This window comes from Onychomys torridus, chromosome 16, assembly GCF_903995425.1.
Source record: "Onychomys torridus chromosome 16, mOncTor1.1, whole genome shotgun sequence".
NCBI classification, from domain to species: Eukaryota; Metazoa; Chordata; class Mammalia; order Rodentia; family Cricetidae; genus Onychomys; species Onychomys torridus.
This window is the reverse complement of record NC_050458.1, coordinates 54,097,421-54,118,197: the sequence shown is the minus strand read 5'-3', so window position 1 is coordinate 54,118,197 and position 20,777 is coordinate 54,097,421. Positions and strand designations below refer to the sequence as shown.

The window sequence follows — 20,777 nt, the reverse complement described above, 5'->3', positions numbered from 1 at the left end:
CATGTCAGGGACTTCATTGCCATACCAAGGCCTGGACCTGGGGGTGGCCAGGTGTATCCTGTCTTCCAATGGGACCAAGGGCAGGCAGGAGAGATGTGAGTTCGGTCATCCAACTGGTTCCAACTGCCAGCTTTACCAAATGCAGCATTTATTTTAAAGTTAAATTAAAAAAAAAAAAAATTGCATCACCAGGTAGTTTTCTTGATACAGGAAGCAGCCTGACCAGGGCGGGCCATAGCTGGGTGGCAGCAGCAGTTACACAGGACCATTTAAGGCAGCTCCTTCTGGCAGGGCATCTGTCTTCCTGCATAAATGGGGAGAGGCAGAGTTGGAAGCATGTGGGCTCCTGGGGTTTATCCAATCCCACCCTACCCTCTTTGGGCAACCTACTCACCTGTCCTTTGTCACTGTCCCCAGGGTGGCAACTATAGCTGGGGCTGCTGTGGTTACTGCCATGATCGGCCCTGGGGGAACTGCAGTAGCCACTGAGGAAGAGCCAGCTGTGGTGGCTGTGGGAGGGCCTGCCTTGCTTGGTGCTGTGGTGGCCACAGCAGGACTGACAGTCACTTCTGGAGATGCAAGGCAGGCAGGGGCTAACACGGTGCTGTCTGTCCTCTCAGCCCTGTGTGGCAGACGGGCTTCAGTTATGGGTGCCCCAACCTCGCTGCCGCCTACATCATATACCCAACCGACCAGTAAAATGGCTTGATCCGGCAAAGGGCATGGGAGCAGCACACAGCTCCTTTCTGTTCTTATCCTCTGTGGGATGACGACTCAGGAGCTACAGCCGGGAGGCTCTGGAGGCCTCAGTCCCAAACAGTGGGACAAGCTACATGATTGCCATGACCTCAGTCCTCCCTACAAGCAACACTCAAATCCTGACAGTTGTGGAGCTTCGTTTGCTGAAGGCCCCAGTGTTTCTGCTTAAATTCAACTCCACCTTTACCCTATCAAAAGGGTTCCAGAGGGCTGGGCATGGTACATGCCTTTAATCCTGCACTTAGGAGGCACAGGTAAGCAGGTCACTGAGCTTGAGGTCAGCCTGGCCTACAGAGAGTACCAGGCCAGCCAGGGCTATGAAGTAAGACGCTGTTAGAAAGTGGGGGTGGGGTGGGGAAGGGACTATATAGGCACTAAGGGTATTCATACCCAAGGCCAGCCCAGCCTAGCCACAAGTAGCAGATGGATCCACTGGTCTGCAGACAAAGATAGATAGCTAGCTCTGTGGCCTGAGCCGGGCAGGGGTGCTCAGAGGAGATGCAGGACAAGGGAGGGGAAGGGAGTTCTCTTCAAGGCTGAATAAAACCTGGCAGTGATGCGGCCATCTGCAAGTTTTGAGAATGGCCTTGGAAAGAGAACTTTGCAGAATGATCCTGTCCTTTTCAACAGGGTTAAAGTAGTTCCCTAGGAAGGATTAAGGAAAGGAGCATTATGGTCTTGAAAAATCTCAGTAATTCTAAACTTTTAAGACAGGCTATTAGCTGGGCACGGCAGTACACTCCGTAACCAGCACTACAGAGATGGAGGCAGGAGGGTTGTGAACCTGAGGCCATCCTAGGCGACACATAAAGACTGTCCCAAACGAGCCTGTGTGTACTCTCATCTGAGGAGCTCTAGGCTTTCCTCTTGATTAATTTCATCCTATCCAAATGAGTGGCCACATGAGCCCCTCTCCAAGTCTTGGCTCTACGTCTCTGCAGATCTTTTAGTATTGGCTTTAGAGCTATGTCTTGCCTAGGGTTTCTAGAGTATAGGGTCAGGGGCTCAATGAGCTTTGGACATACACAGCCAAGGGGCTGTGGGCACAGAACATGTGACTGAGCCCAACCTGGACATAGTGGTTCTCAACCTGTAAGTCGTGACCCCTTTAGAATTAGACTTCATAACAGTACCAGAGTTACAGTTATGAAAATAATGTTATCGTTGGGGTCAGCACAACTTGAGGAACTGTATACATTAAAGGGTCACAGCATTAGGAAGGTTGAGAACCATTGTTACACCAACCATGGATTCCAGCTGGTTGAGCTCCCACCTTACCTGAGGGGGCCCCAATATCACAGAGGACCCTCCAGAACCATATAGCGTGGTGGGCAGGGCTGGTGGGATCTAGGGCCTGAATGCATGCATGATGGTGGACTTGGCAGTATGGCTGATGCCCACCTGTCAGGTAGGAGCCAACCTTGGGAGAAGTGTAGGCAGGGACAAGACTGGGAAGCCCACCAGTGATACTCATTCAGAGCAGTTGTAAAAGCCTTCCACATGTGGGGCTGTCAAGAGCCTTGTGAGATGTCTCCTGGTAGGGTTCCTCCACTGCACCCTGAACTTAGGTGGAGTCCTGCCTCAGGGCCCTTTTACAGCTGCAAGCCATTTCCAGTATCCTGTCAATAGGCAACTCCTTAACACCTGCTCTCTAGCCCCTGAATGCCAGGAGGCATGCCACTTCTCTGATGGACCCCAGGGACTTAGCCTCTGGGGAGTGCCCTGTGAAGGAAGGCCGTGGTCCTGTCTTCTCATCTTAACCACTCAAAACAGAAAACAAAACCAAAAACCAACTGTGGACTGGGTTTGCTAGAGGGGCTGGCTTCTTTGCAGGGAGGATGACAGTCCTATTTTCTTCAGACTCCTCAAGGGAACTCTGACTTATCTACCTGCAAGTTGCTTCTACCACCCAGCTAGGGCTCAGACTACACACCCAATCCTCAACCCTGAGAAATGCTTTATCCTACTGTGGGTGTGCAGGGCACCTGATTGGAGCCCACGCATGCCCTACCACAAAGCGGGCAGCAGAGGAGGGTTGGCCAGCCCCAGAGTCATGAGTTTGCCCCATAGAAAGTTAAGGTTGTTTACTGTCTGGAACAACCCTAGACAACAAGGAGGTTAGCCAGTCCCAAAGCCTGAAAGCAGGTATTCTCTATAACTGGCTTCTGTAGTGGAGGCTGTCTTCTCAAGTTTCTGGGGAGCTCTTAGTACATCCAGGTTCTATCTTCTATTCTCAATGACTTAACCAGAAAACATGCACTATTGTCCAAGGTCCCATACCCTCAGTCCAGCCTTCCCCTTAGTAAAGAGGCATTGTCTTTCCTAGAGATGGCCTCACAGGATCATTAGCCACAGGGGCAGCAGCAAGGGATTCCAGCCTAGCTGCTACTTGTTCTCAGAGAGCTGAGATCTGGCAACTGAGCCTGGCTCTTAGTGGTTATAGGACTTGTATAAGCCACACAGTATTCACTGGGCCCCCAGGCAAACTTGCCATCCCTTCACACCTGCTGGCAGCAGCCTCCTCTGTCCTGGGTAGTGGGGAGGCCTTTCCACCATGGCCGGTGCACACAGCTTCCACAGCACCAGCTGCCTTCTCCTCATCTTCACTGTCAGATCCCCCCGAGGAGCTGCTGTCAGAGGCTACCAGTGGGGCCTTCCGAGTGACACACACGTTCCAGGCACAAGGCGAGGTAGGACCAACTGCAAATGAAGGAATCCTGTGATATTTGTGAGGGCAGAGGAGCCAGAGAGCACAGCTACCATGGCCTGAGGGATCCCAAATTTGCACGGGCCAGGTGAAACATGAGAGGCAGAACAGCTCACATTGGCCACAGAAGTGCCACCTGTGCACCTGCTTGTTCACAAGGACCACATGAACTGCTATGTGCCCTCCATGGGGACTGCCCCCCACCATGATAGGGTAATGTGTGCTCTTCTCAGAGGAGGAAGGCACTTGAGGAGACCACTGTCACTGTCCTACTCTAACCTGGTCTAGTTGCCTAGGAAGGAGGAGATGGAGGCCAAGGACTTTTGATCCCGTCCCACTTGGCTTTCCATCAGTGACTCTCCATACTTAACAATGTGACTCAAGGGTCAGACCTGGCTCTGAGGGCAGCCTAATGGCCATGTTGCCCTGCCCTGTACCCCTAAAGCTGGAAGACCTCCATCTCTACATGACAACTCGAATCCCACAGTATATATGGACCCCAATACCACAAAGGCATGGTTACACCTGGGACCTTGACCACTTCCCATTTTCCCAAGGGGGTCTGGCCTTGCATTTAGGCCTGGGAACTAGTCAGAGTAGGTGTCTGAGCTGCTGCTACTCACAGGCTTTCTCTGGGCCTGGACTCTGGCCACCCTCAGCATGGCTGTGGTCCATATCCACAGGAGAGCTGCACCGGGGCCCTGACTCAGAACTACAAAAGAAGATGGAGACAAACTGAGCCCACAGGGCAACATTGGTCCTGGCACCCAACAGGCATTGCTCTACATGCTGACGTGTTTGTTACCAGCAGAAAGGCTGGAAGTCGGTGAATTTGGCCCAGCCTTTCTCTTCCGGAGCTGAGGGACCAGCTGTCCATACACTAGACCCCACATCCCTCGCAGCTCCTGGGGCTGCAGACATTGGGTTCACTGGCTCATCAAAAACTGCTGTCCATGTAGTACCTGCCAGGGGGAGATACAGCAGTCATAAATAGGCAGGCCCAGGATGTGATGGACGGGAGAAGCAGCATCACATGGAAACTCAGAGAGGGATCAACAGAGCTCAGCAGGAATACAAGATGTTCCCAGTTAAGAAACCCCAGAAGAGCCCTCTGCCTGGTGTGTCAGAGATAGCAGGACATCCTGGCACCTACTGGCTCTTTGGTAGTATGGCCTCAGACCCTGGAAGGCTTGGGTGTGAGGGCCTTGAGGGTTCTGATAGATTGTCCACATGTATGGGCGTCAGTACTAGCTGTGTGGAGCTTCACAAGGTCCTGAGAGGCCCCATCTGGCTGATGGTACAAAGTAGGTACTGTCCCGCTGGAGGTCTCAGGCTCTCTGCTTTCTCCTTGGCCTCGGCATGGGCAGCCCCTACTGTGGGTGTTCTTGCCCTTGGCCTTGCAGATTCTTGTGCTAGGGTGCTGGCAACTCCTAACAGAAAGCTGGCTTCTTGCCCATGTCCTGAGTATCTCAGCACCCCAAAGCAGAAGCAATAAAGGGGTCTCTTAAGAGGTAGTAGATGGGGTAGGCTATGCTACTGAGTACATCTGAGGGGTGGCAAGCAACAGCATCCAGATTACATGGGGATTCCCTAACAATGAAAGCTGATACCAGCTGTGCAAATGCAGATGCAGGATACAGGTACCACAACAGAAGAGAGTAAGAACACCTTGCTCTTGATTCAATGTCGAGAAGAAACCCACCCATGATGGTTGGACCTCCCAGAACATTTCATGAAACCATATGTAGATGGGGAAGTAGGGCATCAACAGCTGGAAACACAATGGCTCCAAAGGGAGCTCCTAAGACATACAAATCAGGTCACCTGTCCCCAGTGCCCATGTCCCTTGCTGGATCTTCAGGTACTACCTTCTGAATCACCCTCTGAGCGAGGACCTTCTTTCTGTGTAGGGGATGAAGGAGTGGTCAGTCCAGGCATGTTCCTAGCTGCTGGTAAGCCAGCCTTCCTGTCCTGGCCTCCATGCTCCAGGGCATTCTTGGAGTAATTTTCTGAGACATGAGGGGCTCCAAACCTGGGCAAACACAAAGGTAGTGCATGCCTGGTAAGCCTTGGTTAGATGCTCAATGCTGGAGAGCCCATGGTAGCTCAGGAATTGGTGCCAGGGAAGGTTGGGCACAGAGTATCCAGATAAGCACTGCTTGGCTCCCACCAGCTTCTATGCTCTGGTCTCTGCAGGAAGGGTCACTGCCTCTCTGGGTATCAGAACTTTAACAGTAGCTGGATATCCAGTGCTCAATCTTGTGCCTGCTTCCCACTGGTGGAGGCTTTGAGAGAATATGTGAACCCCACACCTGGCTCTGGCCATCACCCGGGCAGTGCATCGAGTCTCCTCATCCTCCCAGATGTCCTCCTCCTCCTCATCATCGAAGGGCTGGATTCGATCACTACAGCAGGCTTCAAACAGAGCTGCACTAGGCTGTAAGATGCAATAGGAGCTGGTTTCTGCTGAACCTGGGGAAGCCTTGGTCACCAATAACTCCCAGAGGGGCTGAGCTCACAGAACAAGGATGACAAGACAGTATGGGAGGCGGCAAGGAGGGAAGCTCTGCTCTCAACTCCCTCCCCCCAGTTCTCACACTGGCCAGGGCCCCCATGGTCTCATCCACCTGTGACAAGGACCAAGTTGCAGGCATAGCTTGAGCTATGTGAGCAAGGGGAATAAAATGATGTTATGCCCTGCGGCCCTGTAGCAGCCCCCATCACTCACACTGTCCTCATCGGCTTCAATGTTGAAGTTGATCTCTGCAATCCGGTCAAATGGGGCACTGCAAGAACAAGGCCCCTCAGGATCTCCTCTGGTCCAGTGGGCCTGGTTGCCCTCAGACAGTGGGACATTCACTGTTGCCTCAGGGACAGTGGACCTCATTCCTGGTGAGATCACTTGGAGCTTAGGGAAGAGGAATTGCTAGCCTAGAGCCTGCACCTTCATGATGTCTGCACTCACTTGATGTTGTCATCCTGGTCTGCAAATTCTTCATCATTGAAGCCAAACTGATCCACAAAGTTGGCTGTCATCTGCTGGATCTGGTACTCAGAGAAGGCCTGGGAGGAGAGGACGCTGTTAGAGAACAAGCTGTAGCTCTGGAGGCTGCTCCACGGAGGTCAGCTCTAGTGCTCAGAGCAGGCAGTGAATTTCCCGTAGGCTGAATATTCAAAGTGGCTGAGCAGTGTGTACAGAAGAACACCTCCTTACTCAACTTTCAAGTTCAGCGTCCCCAGGAATCTCACCAAGGTGATGTGACTTTGGGGGTGTCTCCCCAGGCCTCCCTCTCCCCCAGATAGGCTTGGGGATGAGTTACATTTTTCTTTTTGTTAGGCAATGTCATGGGAACTAAGCACTACCAAGGACACAGGCTCCGGAAGGGCCCGGCAGGGTGCAGAGTGCCGGCCATGCCCTCACCTGCTGAAGGGACAGCTCGTTAGGGAAAGCACCCTCAATGTCCTCGTCCTCACTTGAGGAGTGAAGGTGGTAAGTGCTCACCTAAAACACAGGCCAGATGGGGTGGGCATGTGAGCTAGCCAGACCCCACCCAGTGCATTCCAGCCAGAGCCCAGACCCACCCAGCCCAGCCTGGTCTCTCCCCAGCACCCTCCCATACCACCAACCCCCTGGCACTTGTGGGTCTGTGCAGCTTACTGCAAAGAGATGCCAAGTGAGGCCAAAGCCTCATGAAAGAATGCCTAGCCTCCCTGACCCAGGTAATACTCTGAGTCCCAAGCATAAAGAGTCCTTCACAAATAAGCTATAGCTGTGGGAGGGAGGAGATTGAGAGATAACACCAGCTTTGCAAAGACATCCTGAGAGCGCCAGCCAGCTGGTGTGACACTGCCAAGGTCATGCACAGACTGCAGGCCAAAGGCCACAGTACTGCCCTTATGCTTCCCTCCTCCTCCTGGGCTGCAGGGGCATGTGGGGCTGTCTGGCAGTGGTCCTAGCTTCAGCCCGGGCATGGCAGGAGCCCCAGCTTCCTCACCAGGTCCACAGTGTTCCTGCGGTTGGTCTCCATTAGGGTTTCTTCCACAAAGCTCTCCCATCGCCCACGGCAATCTGCAGGGAGCCCTGCAAGATAAGTGCTACCTTGTAAGTCCCTGGGATGTGTGCAGACAGGGCAAGGCACTCAGGAGCCCTAGCAGGCGAATGCTGGTCCAGAGAGGGACAAGCTATGCTTCAATGACCAGTCCACTTGAAGCAAACAGGGGCTGCTGATGGGAAGTAAACCCATACAGCAGGGGGGTGCAGATGTCCTGCAGGGCCTGAGACTATAGCAATCCCATAGGTCACCTTCTTGTTTTTACAAAGATCTCAGGGACATGAGTTTTTGCTTCATTTATTTATTTACTTGCAATTCATAAAAAAACTTAAAATATTGATAATATATTTTCTTTTTTGTTTGTTTCCTTGGTTGGTTGGTTGGTTGGTTGGTTGGTTTTTTTCAAGACAGGTTTTTTTTTCTCTGTGTAGTCCTGGCTGTCCTGGAACTCGATCTACAGACTAGGCTGACCTCAAACTCAGAGATCTACCTGCCTCTTCTTCCTCTAAAGGTGTGTGCCACCATTGCCCAGTTTGTTTGTTTGGTTGTTTTTTTGTTTTTTCAAGACAGAGTTTATCCGATTTGTTTTTCTGAGACAGGGTTTCACCATATAACTCTGGCTATCCTGGAACTCAATATGTAAGCCAAGCAGGCCTCAATCTCCTAGAGATCTACCTGTCTCTGCCTCCCTCTCCTTCTCCCCCCAAGTACTGGGATCAAAAGCATATGCCATCACACCTGGTGGCATGAGAATGCTGAGTCCACCTGCTGGTGTATGTTTACATCCCAAGGATCTAAAGCAGCAGCCCCTTCCTACTATACTCCTTACAGTCTTGAATGTGGTCCTCAGCCTGGGCCTGATCCGGAAACAAGATCTTTCTGCTCACTCCTCACCTCCCCAAACTGTCTTATCCTGGGCTCCATTCCCATCTGTTTTTCTCTTCTAGCTACAAGGGAGTCACCCCCAGCTTGCTCACTGTTCTGCCCTGCCACTTCCTCATCATGTGATGATGGACCAGCAAATCCAACTCCACCAGAGATGACTGAAGTATAACTAAGAAGTATAACTAGGAGACAGGGAGGTGGCCTGAGACACCACAGAGAAAGAAATTCCTCTGGCCCTGGGTCATGCGGAAGACCACCTGGAGCTTCCTTACTCCACACTTGTTGGGGAGATATTGCATAAGGGGGCCATGGGGCCAAACAAGGAGCTCACCCCTCCTCCACCACAAATATGCACAGGACCCATAGTTATCTCTAATGCAGCAAAACTATCTTTTCACCTTCCCAAGACAGCTCCCCACCAGCCAACTCAGGGTGCTGAGCAAGAATTATCTTGCCCATGCACAAACTAGTTCCTAGACATCTCTGAGGCTACCTGTCTGTCAATCCTGACCAGGCTGCAGGGGATCCGGTATGCCCCATTCAGGCTTGCTGGTAGCCTCTCCTTCCCTCACCCAGTACCCCTCACTCGTGCCCTTGGTTCCAATGGGAGAGTATATGATATAAGGATGAGAATGTGGTCACAGTACCCCTCACTCATGCACGTAGTTCCAATGGGAGAGTATATGATATGAGGATGAGAATGTGGTCATAGTACCCCTCACTCGTGCACTTAGTTCCGATGAGAGAGTATATGATATGAGGATGAGAATGTGGTCATAGTACCCCTCACTCATGCACTTAGTTCCGATGAGAGAGTGTATGATATGAGGATGAGAATGTGGTCATAGTACCCCTCACTCATGCACTTAGTTCCGATGAGAGAGTGTATGATATGAGGATGAGAATGTGGTCATAGTACCCCTCACTCATGCACTTAGTTCTGATGAGAGAGTGTATGATATGAGGAGGAGAATGTGGTCACAGGGCCACACTGTGCTCAGGACATGAAAGGGTCAGAAGGAAAGCCCTGCTTGAGGGGCACAGAGCAGCAGGCACCATGGCTGAGGGCAGGGGCTCTGCTGTCTGCTTGGGACCCAGAATGGTACTGCCCACCCTGTAGGGCTCAGAGTTCCAGTCTTGGTGCCTACCACCTACTTCTAGGGGCAGGCTATCACCTACACTGATGGTCTCCAGATGTGCACACTAGGAAGGCCCTCCAAATTGCTGGAGTTGAAAACAAAGCAGGAAGGTGGGCCAGGATCACTAGTGAAGGCACAGCTCTGGGCAGCCCATGAGCACAAGAGAGCCTGGAGGGTTCTTGGCTTCTAAGTCCAGCACGGGAGCCAGTCCTTGGCAGGCTAAATCCCCTACACTCTACAGATGTCTGCTCCATGAAGAGAACATCCAGCTTATATTGAGACAACAAAGAAGGCTGCATGGTTTGTCCCTGTCAGTGTAGTTATCACTGCTAAGGACAAGGGCAGATGGAGAGGGAAGCAGATGGCTCACCTCGGATGACTTCACTGATATGGGTCTGCACCGGGCCCTGCTCCAGGTTCTGTACAACTGCATTGGCGATCCGTGTGAGGTGACCCATATTCCCACGTCTCATGCCACCTGCTGCCCTGAAAGTAAAATGAACTATCATGGTGGTCACTCAGTCCAGCTCTGCCCATGCTCACTGGGAGGGCCACTAACAGGCTTTCTGAAGCTCATCTCCACTGTCGTCTGTAGCCTAGGCCTTTGGCTTCTCTGCAGCTGTCACCCCAGCTTAATTGCGGGGGAAACTCCTGACCAGTCGGTGCCTGACCGACAGCCAGCCTCTAGGATACTGCTGACTCTCGATCATCTGGTATGCATTAAGATCAGCCCCAGCTTCCCCCGTCAGACAAGAAACACTAACGAGACTGCTTACTTCATGGCCCATTTATGGACATGAAGATGGAGGCGCAAAGATCTAGTGTTGGCCCACTTTCCACCAGAGGTTGCATGAAAGAGGAGCTGAGTCAGGACTGATGGCAGTACAGCTTGTGCTGGGTGGGCCTCCACAAGTGAGCTGGTTTAGCCTCTACTTGTGCCCCACACAGGTCCTGAGTGACAGTTCCACAACTGTACTCAGATCCCTCTGGGCTCCCATGAGCCCTGCCCAACACTGTCTAGAGCCCACCTGGTCTCAGCAGGACAATAAATGAATGAGGGTGACCACCAACTCCTGAAAAACATAGAGCATTGTTTCTGAGTGGAGAGAAGGCTCAGCCAGAAGATGCAGGAAAGCTAAACTGTGCCCTGTGCACAAGTCCCAACAAAGTGTGCTCCGAGTTTAGTAAGATCCAGAGTGTTAGAGACAGCTCAGCAGTTACGAGCACTGGCTGCTCTTCCAGAGGACCTGGGTTTGATTCCCACCACAGGGCAGCTCACAATCACCAGTAACTCCAGTTCTAAGGGATCCAATGCTGCATCATGTGGCCTCTGAGGGTACCAGGCATACACTCATAGTGCACAAAAAAACATGAGGCAAAACCCTCACACATAAAATAATAATTTTAAAATAAAAGAGAAAAGAATGGTTGCAGCCAGCACATGGGAAGCTGAGGTAGCAGTATAAGAAGGTTCAGGCCAGCCTGGGATATATAGCAAGACACTCTTTCAAAAAAACCAAAACAGTGGCTGGTTGTGGTGGTACATGCCTTTAATCCCAGAATTTGGGAGGCAATAGCAGGTGGATCTCTGAGTTTTAGGCAAATCTGGTTATGTGGTAAATTCCAGGATAGCCAAAGCTATATAATGAGACCCTGTCACTGGGGAAAAAAATTAAAAGAAAAAAAATTTTTTTTTAAAAAAAGAGAGATCACAGGTTCACAAAGTCCAAGCAAGGCCAGGCGGTGATGGCACATACCTTTAATCCCAGCACTCGGAGGCAGAGGAAGGTAGATCTCTTTGAGTTCCAGGCCAGCCTGGTCTACAAATTGAGTTTCAGGACAGACAGGGGTACACAGAGAAACCCTGTCTCAAAAAACCAAACCAAAACAAAGTCCAAGCAAGATAGGTTGGGGAGGGTCACCTACCTACACTGTGTGGCCCAGTCATCACTCAACATGCCACTCTCCATGCCTGCCTGCATCCTCCCTCCTGAGAAGCCCTTACTACTGTTTACCCAGGAGCAAGATCCCTTCTAGAATAGTCCCAGGCATATATCTTTGTTACACACTGCTGATGCCTAACATGGAGCCTGGAGTCTTGCCATATCCAACATCCTGGTGAGATGCATCTCTGCATCCCTAACTGGCCAAGGGGGTTCCTCAGGGTCCTTACTGTGTGTGGTCGTTGGCTTCCCAGGCTTCCAGGATCCTCTGTACCAGGCAGCACTTCTGGAACAGCTGTGAGAGCAGAGCGGCAAGCAGTGTGAGTGGGAGCCCAAGGTTCACACTGCCTCCTAGGTGCTGCAGGGAGTGAGCTGGCAAATCAGCACTGAAGACCCTGTGGCCATGACATCACTGATGCTCAAGGGCTCCAAGTCTCATGCTATTGAACGCCCTGAGAATGAAGACCAGTAAATATAGTAAAGGACAGTCTATGCTCCTCCAACATGCTAGAATGTCTTCTACCTCCCCTCCTGTGGGCCTACACCTATACTTCTGGCCACTCTCCCATCAGCTCTCTGGGGCCCTTAGCATTTTCTTCTCCCATACACAGGCTCTTTTCTTGTATATAGGATGTCTGATACAGATCCCAACTCACACCGTCACTATCTGGGGGTCCCTGTTAGTCTATATGCAACCCCCCAACAGTACTCTCTGTCCCCATGTAGCTCTAGATGCTGCAATCACCTGTCTCATGGCTGTTTATTCACAGGGCCATAAACTGTGGGCCAGACTGAATGAATCTTATCCAGTATTAGCTCCTGCTAGGTTTGTAAGCACACAGGTTGCCAGGATACCTACCCCAAGCAAGGAGCATTGAGACCTTCTAAACCCAGTCAAGCACTGCGGTCTATGAGGCCTCTGAACAGAGACCCAGGAACCCTTTCTGCTCTCCTGTCTGCCTTGTAGTATGGCCCAGAATGTCCTTTACCACTGTAGAACTGGGCAGCAGTCACGGTGGGTCTCAGCTCAGGTACAGCTTATGATCCCAAGCTATTGTCTCCCTTCCTTCCCTGGCAAACACCCATTAGGCTGCTCTCCACCAGGGACAGTATTAAATGTGCTGTCAAAAGGAGGCTGAGTTGCAGGCCCTTCGCCTTGGGTGACTGATGGTCATCCCATGAAGAGCACGGACGGGAATGCACAGAGAAAGCTGGTGCACCTGGCTTCTAGGAGGTCCAAAGTTCCAGAAAGCTTTCTCATGAGAATTTAACACTTGTATTTTCCCTTGTATTTAGTTATAAAGGTGGACTGAACAGAGCAGGGGGCTGCTTGTGAGCACAGCCACACAGGGGGAGCAATGTCCAGGTGGCTGCCTGCCTAGAGCCACTACCCACAACCACAAGATCATCTTTGCAAATGCTGGCTTGCCTTCTCTGTCTCCAACTCTGATCCTGTCACACCTGAACATTTTCTTCACAATTTTGTGTTCTTGTGAGCAGCACCTCTGACCCATGAGGGTGAATGGATGACACCCCAGAGCCCGGAAAGTGCTGGCTCAGCTGACAGCGAGGGAACAAGGGCCTTGGACTTACATGGGTCACCATCGTGTTCTCAGGAAGGCTGGTGACGGACTGGGGGGTCTCCAGCTTCCCAATCCCATCTCCACTTCCCTGCAGAGGCTCCTTGCCATCTGATCCACTGGCTTCTGCCTGCTCCTCCCGGGCAGCATGGGAGAGAATAGCGGCTATGCATAGTTCCACTTGGAAGTGCAAAAAGTTATTCCAGGTATATTTAAAAAACAAGTCCTGAGTAAACAGAGGACAGAAAAAAGTCTTTAGATGGGTTTTCTCCAAACAGCTTAACTACAAGGTGAAGGGGAATCAGTCTCAAAACTTCATCTGCTAATTCTACAGGTGTGCTGGGGCTTCCCTGAGGCCCATTTCTCATTTGTCAAGCCCTGTGAGGATCTGACCTGCCCACCGCCCTCTTGCTTGCTACTTTGTGTACATCTCATCCACCTCAGATCCTATCCAAATAGTTGTACTCTACGTTCTGTGGATTTATTCTTTGTTTCTTAAATTAGAAATTATCTAATTTGGGGTATTTTTTATGGTGTCTTTAAAGGGCTATGTATTTTCCTATAAAGCCTACTTTACATTTTATATATTTTATTACATAGTGTTTTTTAAATTATTATTCAGCTCTAAGAATTTAAAATTTCCCTTCATTATTTCGTCATGCTAAAGTTGGGACTCCACCGGGATGAGTGGCATCCATCTTCTTCTGCACATGAACATGAGACTGAGGTGCGCCCTGTGTCCTGGGAAGAGCTGGAGCTGGAGCATCACTGGCAAAGCCTAGACAAGGAGCAGCCTTGGGCCTCCTCTGAAACACAGAGGGTTAAAAGTCTCCTGTCTCCCAAGGAGCCTTTTCCAGACCAGGGTAAGGAGAGGAATAAAGGCTGAGTCCTCAGCTCTGGACCTTCTCCATTACTGCCATCTCACACAGGCCAGGGTTACAGCAGCCCACAGTCCCAGACCAACTGAACAAACAGGTACGTGCTAGGTGGAGAGGTGGGGTACAATTTCGGACCCCTCCTTTACAACAAAGATTACATCATCAAGCAGAAGTCATCTGTTTGACATTCTTCTCCAAAAGAAACATAATCCCTTTTTGAGTGTGTAGTGCACACTTTTAATCCTAGCACCTGGGAGGCAGAGGCGGGCATATCACGTGTGTTCAAGGCCAGCCTGGTTTACATAGCAAGTTCCAGGCCATCTAAGGCTACATAGTGAGACACCCATCTCAAAGAAAAAAAAAATAAAAAAGAGAAAGAAAGAAACAAACAAACAACCCCAGACCTTAGCTTTCTTTACTTTTTGGCTCTGTGACCTTAAGCCACGCAGCAGACTGTGCTACCTAGATCACCTTTCAACAGAGAAAAGCGAGAATACATGACCTAAATAATGAATGCTACCATTTGATTAAAAACTTTTTATGTTTATTTTACATGCACTCGTGTTCTGTCTGCATGTATGTATGTCTATGTGAAGGTGTCAGATCCTGGAGCTACAGACAATTATGAGCTGCCATGTGGGTGTTGAGAAGTGAACCTGTGTCCTCTGGAAGAGCAGCCAGTGCTCTTAAATCTAAGCCATTCCAGACCCTTAAATTTTTTTTTTTTTATGTGCATGGATATTTTGCCTGCATATATGTCTATGTACCATGTGTGTGCCTGATGCTTGTGAAGGCCAGAAGGAGGTGTCATATCCTCTAGAACAGGAGTCATAGATGGTTGTTAGCCACCATGTGGGTGCTGGGAACCAAACCTTGGTCCCCTTCAAGAGCAGCAAGTGTTCTTAACTGCTGTGTTGTCTCTCCGCTCCTCTACCAAAGTATCGATCTGATACTGAAATGAGATAAGGATATGAAAGAAACCTTTATATGCCTTATGCATACCAATGCAAAATACTAACAAAATGAATCCAGCTTCCCATTAACAGAATTATTCATCATAACTAAATGGGACTATTCCTGGAGAGCGAGAGCAAGGCCAGTTCAACATAGGAATCAAAACAGAGAGGGAAAGATAAATCAAAAGACTATCTCTTTCATAAAGAAAAACTATTTGATAAAATTAAAAAACAATGCCTAAAAAGCTAGGGATAGAAGGAAACTTCTTCAAGATATCTACAAAATGTTCATACCTAACATCACATTCAATGCTGCAAAACTGAAAACTGCCTAGGAACAAGACAGAGAACCTTCGACTCAGTGTAGTGCTGAAATCCTCACCAGAGCAGTCAGGTAAGAACAAGAATCACAGGTCTCCAAATCAGAAAAGAGTAAGTACAATTATCCCCATTGCAAAATGACATGTTCTTGTTTAAAAAAAAAAATCTAAAGATGTGACATAACTATTAGAGGTAAGAAACAAGTTTATACACGAATTTAAAAGTAATAAAAAACATTGAGTTATTAAAAAAAAGAAAAACAAATTTACTAATATTGTAGGATACAAAGTCAACACACACACAACTTGTATTTCTACACAGAAGCAATAAACAATTCAAAAAGGAAACTAATACTATATTGTAATGCAGGATAACATTCAAAAGAATAAACCCTTGAGGGTAAACTAAAGAGGCAAAAACAGTGCACTGAAAACTGCACAACAGCCCAGCAGTGGGGGCGCACACCTTTAGTCCCAGCACTCGGAGGCAGAGGCAGGCGGGTCTTGTGAGTTCGAGGCCAGCCTGGGCTACAGAGTGAGTTCCAAAGTTACACAGTGAAACCTTGTCTCCAAAAACAAAAACAAAAGGAAACAAACAAACAAACAAACAAAAAAAGCATCAGAAATCTAACACTGATGATCTAAGAGTCCAATCCTAAGGACCTATATGATAGAAAGAGAGAACTGACTCCCACAAGCTGTACTCTTGACTGCCACATGCACATAGCTGTAGTTAGAGTTTTCCTACCTGGCCCACAGTCAGGACAAATCTCTCTCACCCGCCAGGCCCATAGATGCTCAGAACCAACCAAGAAAACACACAGAAACTTACATTGTTTACAAACTGTATGGCCGTGGTAGGCTTCTTGTTATCTACACATACACAACAAATAAATATAATGCAAAACATGCTGAAAGAACTCAGAGAAGACCAGATTTGTATATTTATTATTTACATTACTAGGAGCTGAACACAAGGCTTTATTGGTTTTTGTTTTGTTTCATTTTACTTTTTTTTAAAGGTTTATTTATTATGTATATAATGTTCTGCCTACATGCCAAAAGAGGGCACCAGATCAAATTACAGACGGTTGTGAGCCACCATGTGGTTGCTGGGAATTGAACTTAGGTCCTCTGGAAGAGCAGTCAGTGCTCTTAACCCCTGAGCCATCTCTTCAGCCCCCTCATTTTACTTTTTAAAAAATGTGTACAAGTGTTTTGTCTACATATATGTCCTTGGAAGCCAGAGAGGGTATCTGATTTCCTGGGCCTGGAGTTATAGATGGTTGTGAGCCACCATGAGGGGCTGAGAATTGAACTTGAGTCCTCTGGAAGAGCAGCCAGTGCTCTAAACCCCAAGCCATCTCTCTAGTGTGAACAGGCTTTGTGTATTACATAAGTGCTCTGCCACTGAGCTACTTCTCCCTAGTCCCAAAGAAAATCTACTTAAACAAATGGGAAAACCACCAATATTCTCTTAATTAATGTTACATTATATGATAATGAAATAGAGAGGAAAGAAAACACAAATATCTATACAAACACATTCTTAACAAAATATCACAGAAACACTCATGCCCATTATAATCAGTTCTATAACTGGTCTCGTGGCCTTAACTGATATTTATAACTACCTTCCTCTACTACCCATTCCACATTTCCTCCACTTTCAGGAACCTCAGCAGGTCTTGGCTCTTTTCCTGGAGGAGTGACCCACACCTTCATTCCTTCAGGGTCTGTGTCCTTTGTCATCCTGCCTGGGTTAGATTGTTGCAGTTTCCCATTGATGTTAATCACAGGATGGGGTAGCACCAAGAGCTGCCCTAAAGGATCTCCTGCACTCCAGACATAATCGTTCTTACCTCCATTGTGGAGAAGCAATTCAATTTCCCCATGGTAACCTGGATCAATCACCCCTCCTAACACGGTTATTCCTTTAAGGACATCAGAAGCCCAGGTGGCCAGGGAGAAGTCTGAGCTTCCATTTTAAAGGAATGTTTGTTGTGGCTGCTGGAAGGAACACTCCCAATTCTGGAACCAACACTTCTATTCCAGCAGATTTTAAGGTCAAAGAAACAGGAAGCAAAAACTTTCTTAATGGATCACTGGGGGTGATAATGAGTGGAACTATTCCTTGTTTTGGGAGAACACTGAGTCCAAGCATATACCGTTTTCTGGGAAACCCTGCCCTGGCCCTCAGGCTGCTGCCACCTACTCGGTGCTGTAACTTGGTCTTCAAATAGCCCTTCCATCATTCCACTAGGCCAGCTGCTTCAGGACAGTGGGAACATGGTAAGATTGGTGGATTCCATGATCATGGGCCCACTGTCACACTTCTCTGGCTGGGAAGTAAGTTCCTTGGTCAGAAGCAATACTATGTGAAGTTCTATGATGGCAGATAAAGCATTCTATAAGTCCATGGATGGTAGTTTTGGCAGAAGCATTCCATGTAGTAAAGGCAAATGCATAACCAGAATAAAAATCTACTCCAGTAAGGACAAAGTATTGTCTTTTCAGAGGAAGCAGTCCAATGTAGTCAACCTGCCACCAGGTCGCTGGCTGCACACCCCAGGGAATGGTGCCCTATCTGGGGCTCAGGGTTAGGCTCTACTACTGGCAGATCTGTCATTCAGCAACAGCTGTAGTGAGTGACAGTCTTATGGTGAGTGACAGCCTTGGTGAGTGACAGTCTTATGTTGTCAAGCCCATGCATAACCCCATCTCTGCCACCATGGCCACTTTGTTCACGGTCCACTGGGCAATGACTGGAATGGCTGGGGAAAGGGGCTGACTGTCTATAGAACAAATCATCTCATCTACTTGGTTACTGAACTCCTCCTCAGCTGAAGTCGCCTTTTGATGATAGTTTACATGAGACACAAGTATCTTCACATCCTTTGCCCATTTGGAAATATCAATCCACATATTTCTTCCCCAAATGTCTTTCTCACCAATTTTCTAATCATGCTCTTTCCAAGTTCCTGACCATTTAGCCAATCCATTGGCTATAGCCCATGAATCAGCAACTAACTGAACATCAGGCCATTTCTCCTTCCAAACAATATGTATGGCTAGGTGTATTGCCCGAAGGTTTGCCCATTGTGAAGATTTCCCTTCACCACTGTCTTTCAGGGTTGTCCCAGAACAGTGCAGTAATGCTGCAGCTGTCTACTTCGGGGTGGTGCCTGCATAATGTACAGAACCATAAATAAACCAGGCCCTAGTCTTTTCTTCCTCAGTCAGCCAATCACAGGGCACAGCCATAAGGCTGTAGGTGCATGCTTAGCGGCAGCAGATGACATTGCCTGGCTCTGCCTCCCGAGTGCTGGGATTAAAGGCATGCACCACCACCACCCAGCTGGACAACTTCTTTATGTAACTTGCTTATGCCTTCAGGACCTAATCGAGCCTGATATCATACATACATACATATATACATGTACGTGTACACACACACACACACACACACACACACACACACACACACACACACACTTCCATTTGATAATATTGCTGTTGTGCACCCAGCTCATGATGGGCAGCTCAGGTCACATGGTAACTTGGTGGCCCATTGTCAAATGTTCAGTGTCCCTATAGCCTAATAGCAAGCTGAGAGCTGCCTCTCAAAGGAATACAATAGTTGAGAATAGTTATCTGCCAGTGATGTAGACCTTTGCTCCAAAATCCCAAAGGTCTCTTCTGTAATTCATCTATAAGAGCCTGCCAGCCAAAGGCTCCAAACAGCATCCCTATCTGCCACTGACACCTCAAGTTTCATCGGGTCTGCTGGATCATATGGTCCAAGTGGTAGAACAGCCTGCACAGCAGCCTGGGCCTGCTGAAGAGCCTTCTGTTTCCAGCCCCGACCCCAGCTCACACACACACACCCCACCCCCCGCCAAGCTAGCAGCTTTCTGAGTCACGTGGTATATGGGCCATAGTAACACACCCAAGTGAGGAATGTGCTGTCTCCAGAATCCAAATAGGCCCACTAACAGTTGTGCTTCTTTCTTGGTGATGGGAGGAGCCAGGTGCAATAAACTTATCCTCCACCTTAGAAGGAATCTCTCTGCATACACCACACCATTGGATTCCTAAGGATTTCACTGGTAAAAGGCCCTTGAATTTTGGCTGGATTTACTTCCTGTTCTCTGATACACATATGCATTATCATCAAGTCCCAAGTGGTTGCTTCCTCCTGCTCACTTGGTCCCATCTGCATATTGTCATCAACACAGTGAACCAATGTGACATTTTGTAGAAGAGACAGACAATCAAGAGCCCTTAAACTAAACTGTAACACAGGGCTGGAGAGTTAATATATCCTTGAAGTGAAATTGTAAAGGTATACTGCTGGCCTTGATAACTGAAAGCAAATTGCTTCTGGTGGTCCTTATGGATACACAGAAAAAGGCATTTAATAGATCAATAGCTGCATACCATGTACCAGGAGATGTGTTAATCTGCTCAAGTAAGGAAACACAGCAGTCACAGTCACTACCTGATTGAGTTTTTGATAGTCAACTGTCATTCTCCATGATCCATCTGTCTTCTGCACTGGCCAGACAAGAAAATGAAAGGGAAATGTGGTGGGAACGACCACCCCTGCATCTTTCAAGTCCCTGATGGTGCACTGATTCCTCCAGTTCCTCCAGGGATGTGATGATACTGGTTTGATTCACTATTTTCTCTTGCAGAGGCAACTCTGAAGGCTTCCATTAAGCCTTTCCAACCATAGTTGCCCTCCTCACCCCACAGGTCAGGGATCCAATGTGAGAATTCTGCTAACCTCTAAGTCTATCTATCCCAATTATACATTCTGGAGCTGGGGAGATAACCATAAGATGAGTTGAGGGACACACTGGATGTACTATGAGTCAGAGAGCAGCCAAAACTCTATAAATTACCTGACCTCTCTAAGGTCCTACTATAACTGGAGAGCCACAATGTTTCTTAGGGTCTCCCAGAATCAATGTCAACTCAGAACCAGTATCCAATAGGCCCAGGAAAGCCTAATTGTTTCCTGTCCTCCAGTGTATAGTTACCCTTGTGAAAAGCTACAGATCCCCCTGGAGAAGGACTGGGGAAAGGCTAAGGGAAAAACTTTTAGGTATTTTATCAAGGGCCTTCCTCAGGGAAACCTGGTTGTTCTTTCATTCAAGTAGTTCTGTGCTGTGGAATAATCCTTCTGTATACTGTGTAAATCATGCTGTGATTGGTTTAACAAAGTGGTTTAATAGACTGGCCAATACCCGGACAGGATACGGTCAGGTGGGAAAACCAGACTAAGGACACTGAGGAGAAGAAAGGCCGAGTCAGGGGAGTATCGGAAGATGCAGAGAAGCAAGATGAATGTGCCTGGCTGAAAGAAGGTACAGCCACGTGGTAGATGGTAGATAAGAGATATGGGTTAATCTAAAATGTAAGAGTTAGCTATCGGCCAAGCATTTATAATGAATATTGAGTCTCTGTGTTGGTTATTTGGGAACTGGCAGGCAGGAAAGCAAAGTCTGCACACTGGATCAAGTCTGGAAATTAGTTTACAGGCTGAGATTCCC

At 48.5% G+C, this 20,777-nt stretch overlaps 1 protein-coding gene across 10 annotated transcripts in view; it reads right to left on the bottom strand.

Annotated features, from left to right (window-relative positions):
* Positions 1-127: 127 nt before the first annotated feature.
* Ppp6r2 (protein phosphatase 6 regulatory subunit 2) overlaps positions 128-20,777 on the bottom strand; it is a 90,551-nt gene continuing 69,901 nt past the window's right edge. For 8 of the 10 annotated variants that reach the window (XM_036208833.1, XM_036208831.1, XM_036208832.1 and 5 more), the window contains 14 exons: positions 13,079-13,291; positions 11,716-11,780; positions 9,913-10,028; positions 7,462-7,547; positions 6,888-6,968; positions 6,432-6,529; positions 6,195-6,252; positions 5,779-5,903; positions 5,335-5,498; positions 4,272-4,428; positions 4,090-4,178; positions 3,264-3,459; positions 395-622; positions 128-304 (listed from right to left, as the gene is read on the bottom strand). In XM_036208833.1, coding sequence (XP_036064726.1) covers positions 256-304; positions 395-622; positions 3,264-3,459; positions 4,090-4,178; positions 4,272-4,428; positions 5,335-5,498; positions 5,779-5,903; positions 6,195-6,252; positions 6,432-6,529; positions 6,888-6,968; positions 7,462-7,547; positions 9,913-10,028; positions 11,716-11,780; positions 13,079-13,291 — 1,725 coding nt within the window. In that variant the 3' untranslated portion in view covers positions 128-255. The remainder of the gene's footprint in view (positions 305-394; positions 623-3,263; positions 3,460-4,089; positions 4,179-4,271; positions 4,429-5,334; positions 5,499-5,778; positions 5,904-6,194; positions 6,253-6,431; positions 6,530-6,887; positions 6,969-7,461; positions 7,548-9,912; positions 10,029-11,715; positions 11,781-13,078; positions 13,292-20,777) is intronic. The other 2 variants (XM_036208836.1, XM_036208830.1) reach the window with 1 other exon arrangement.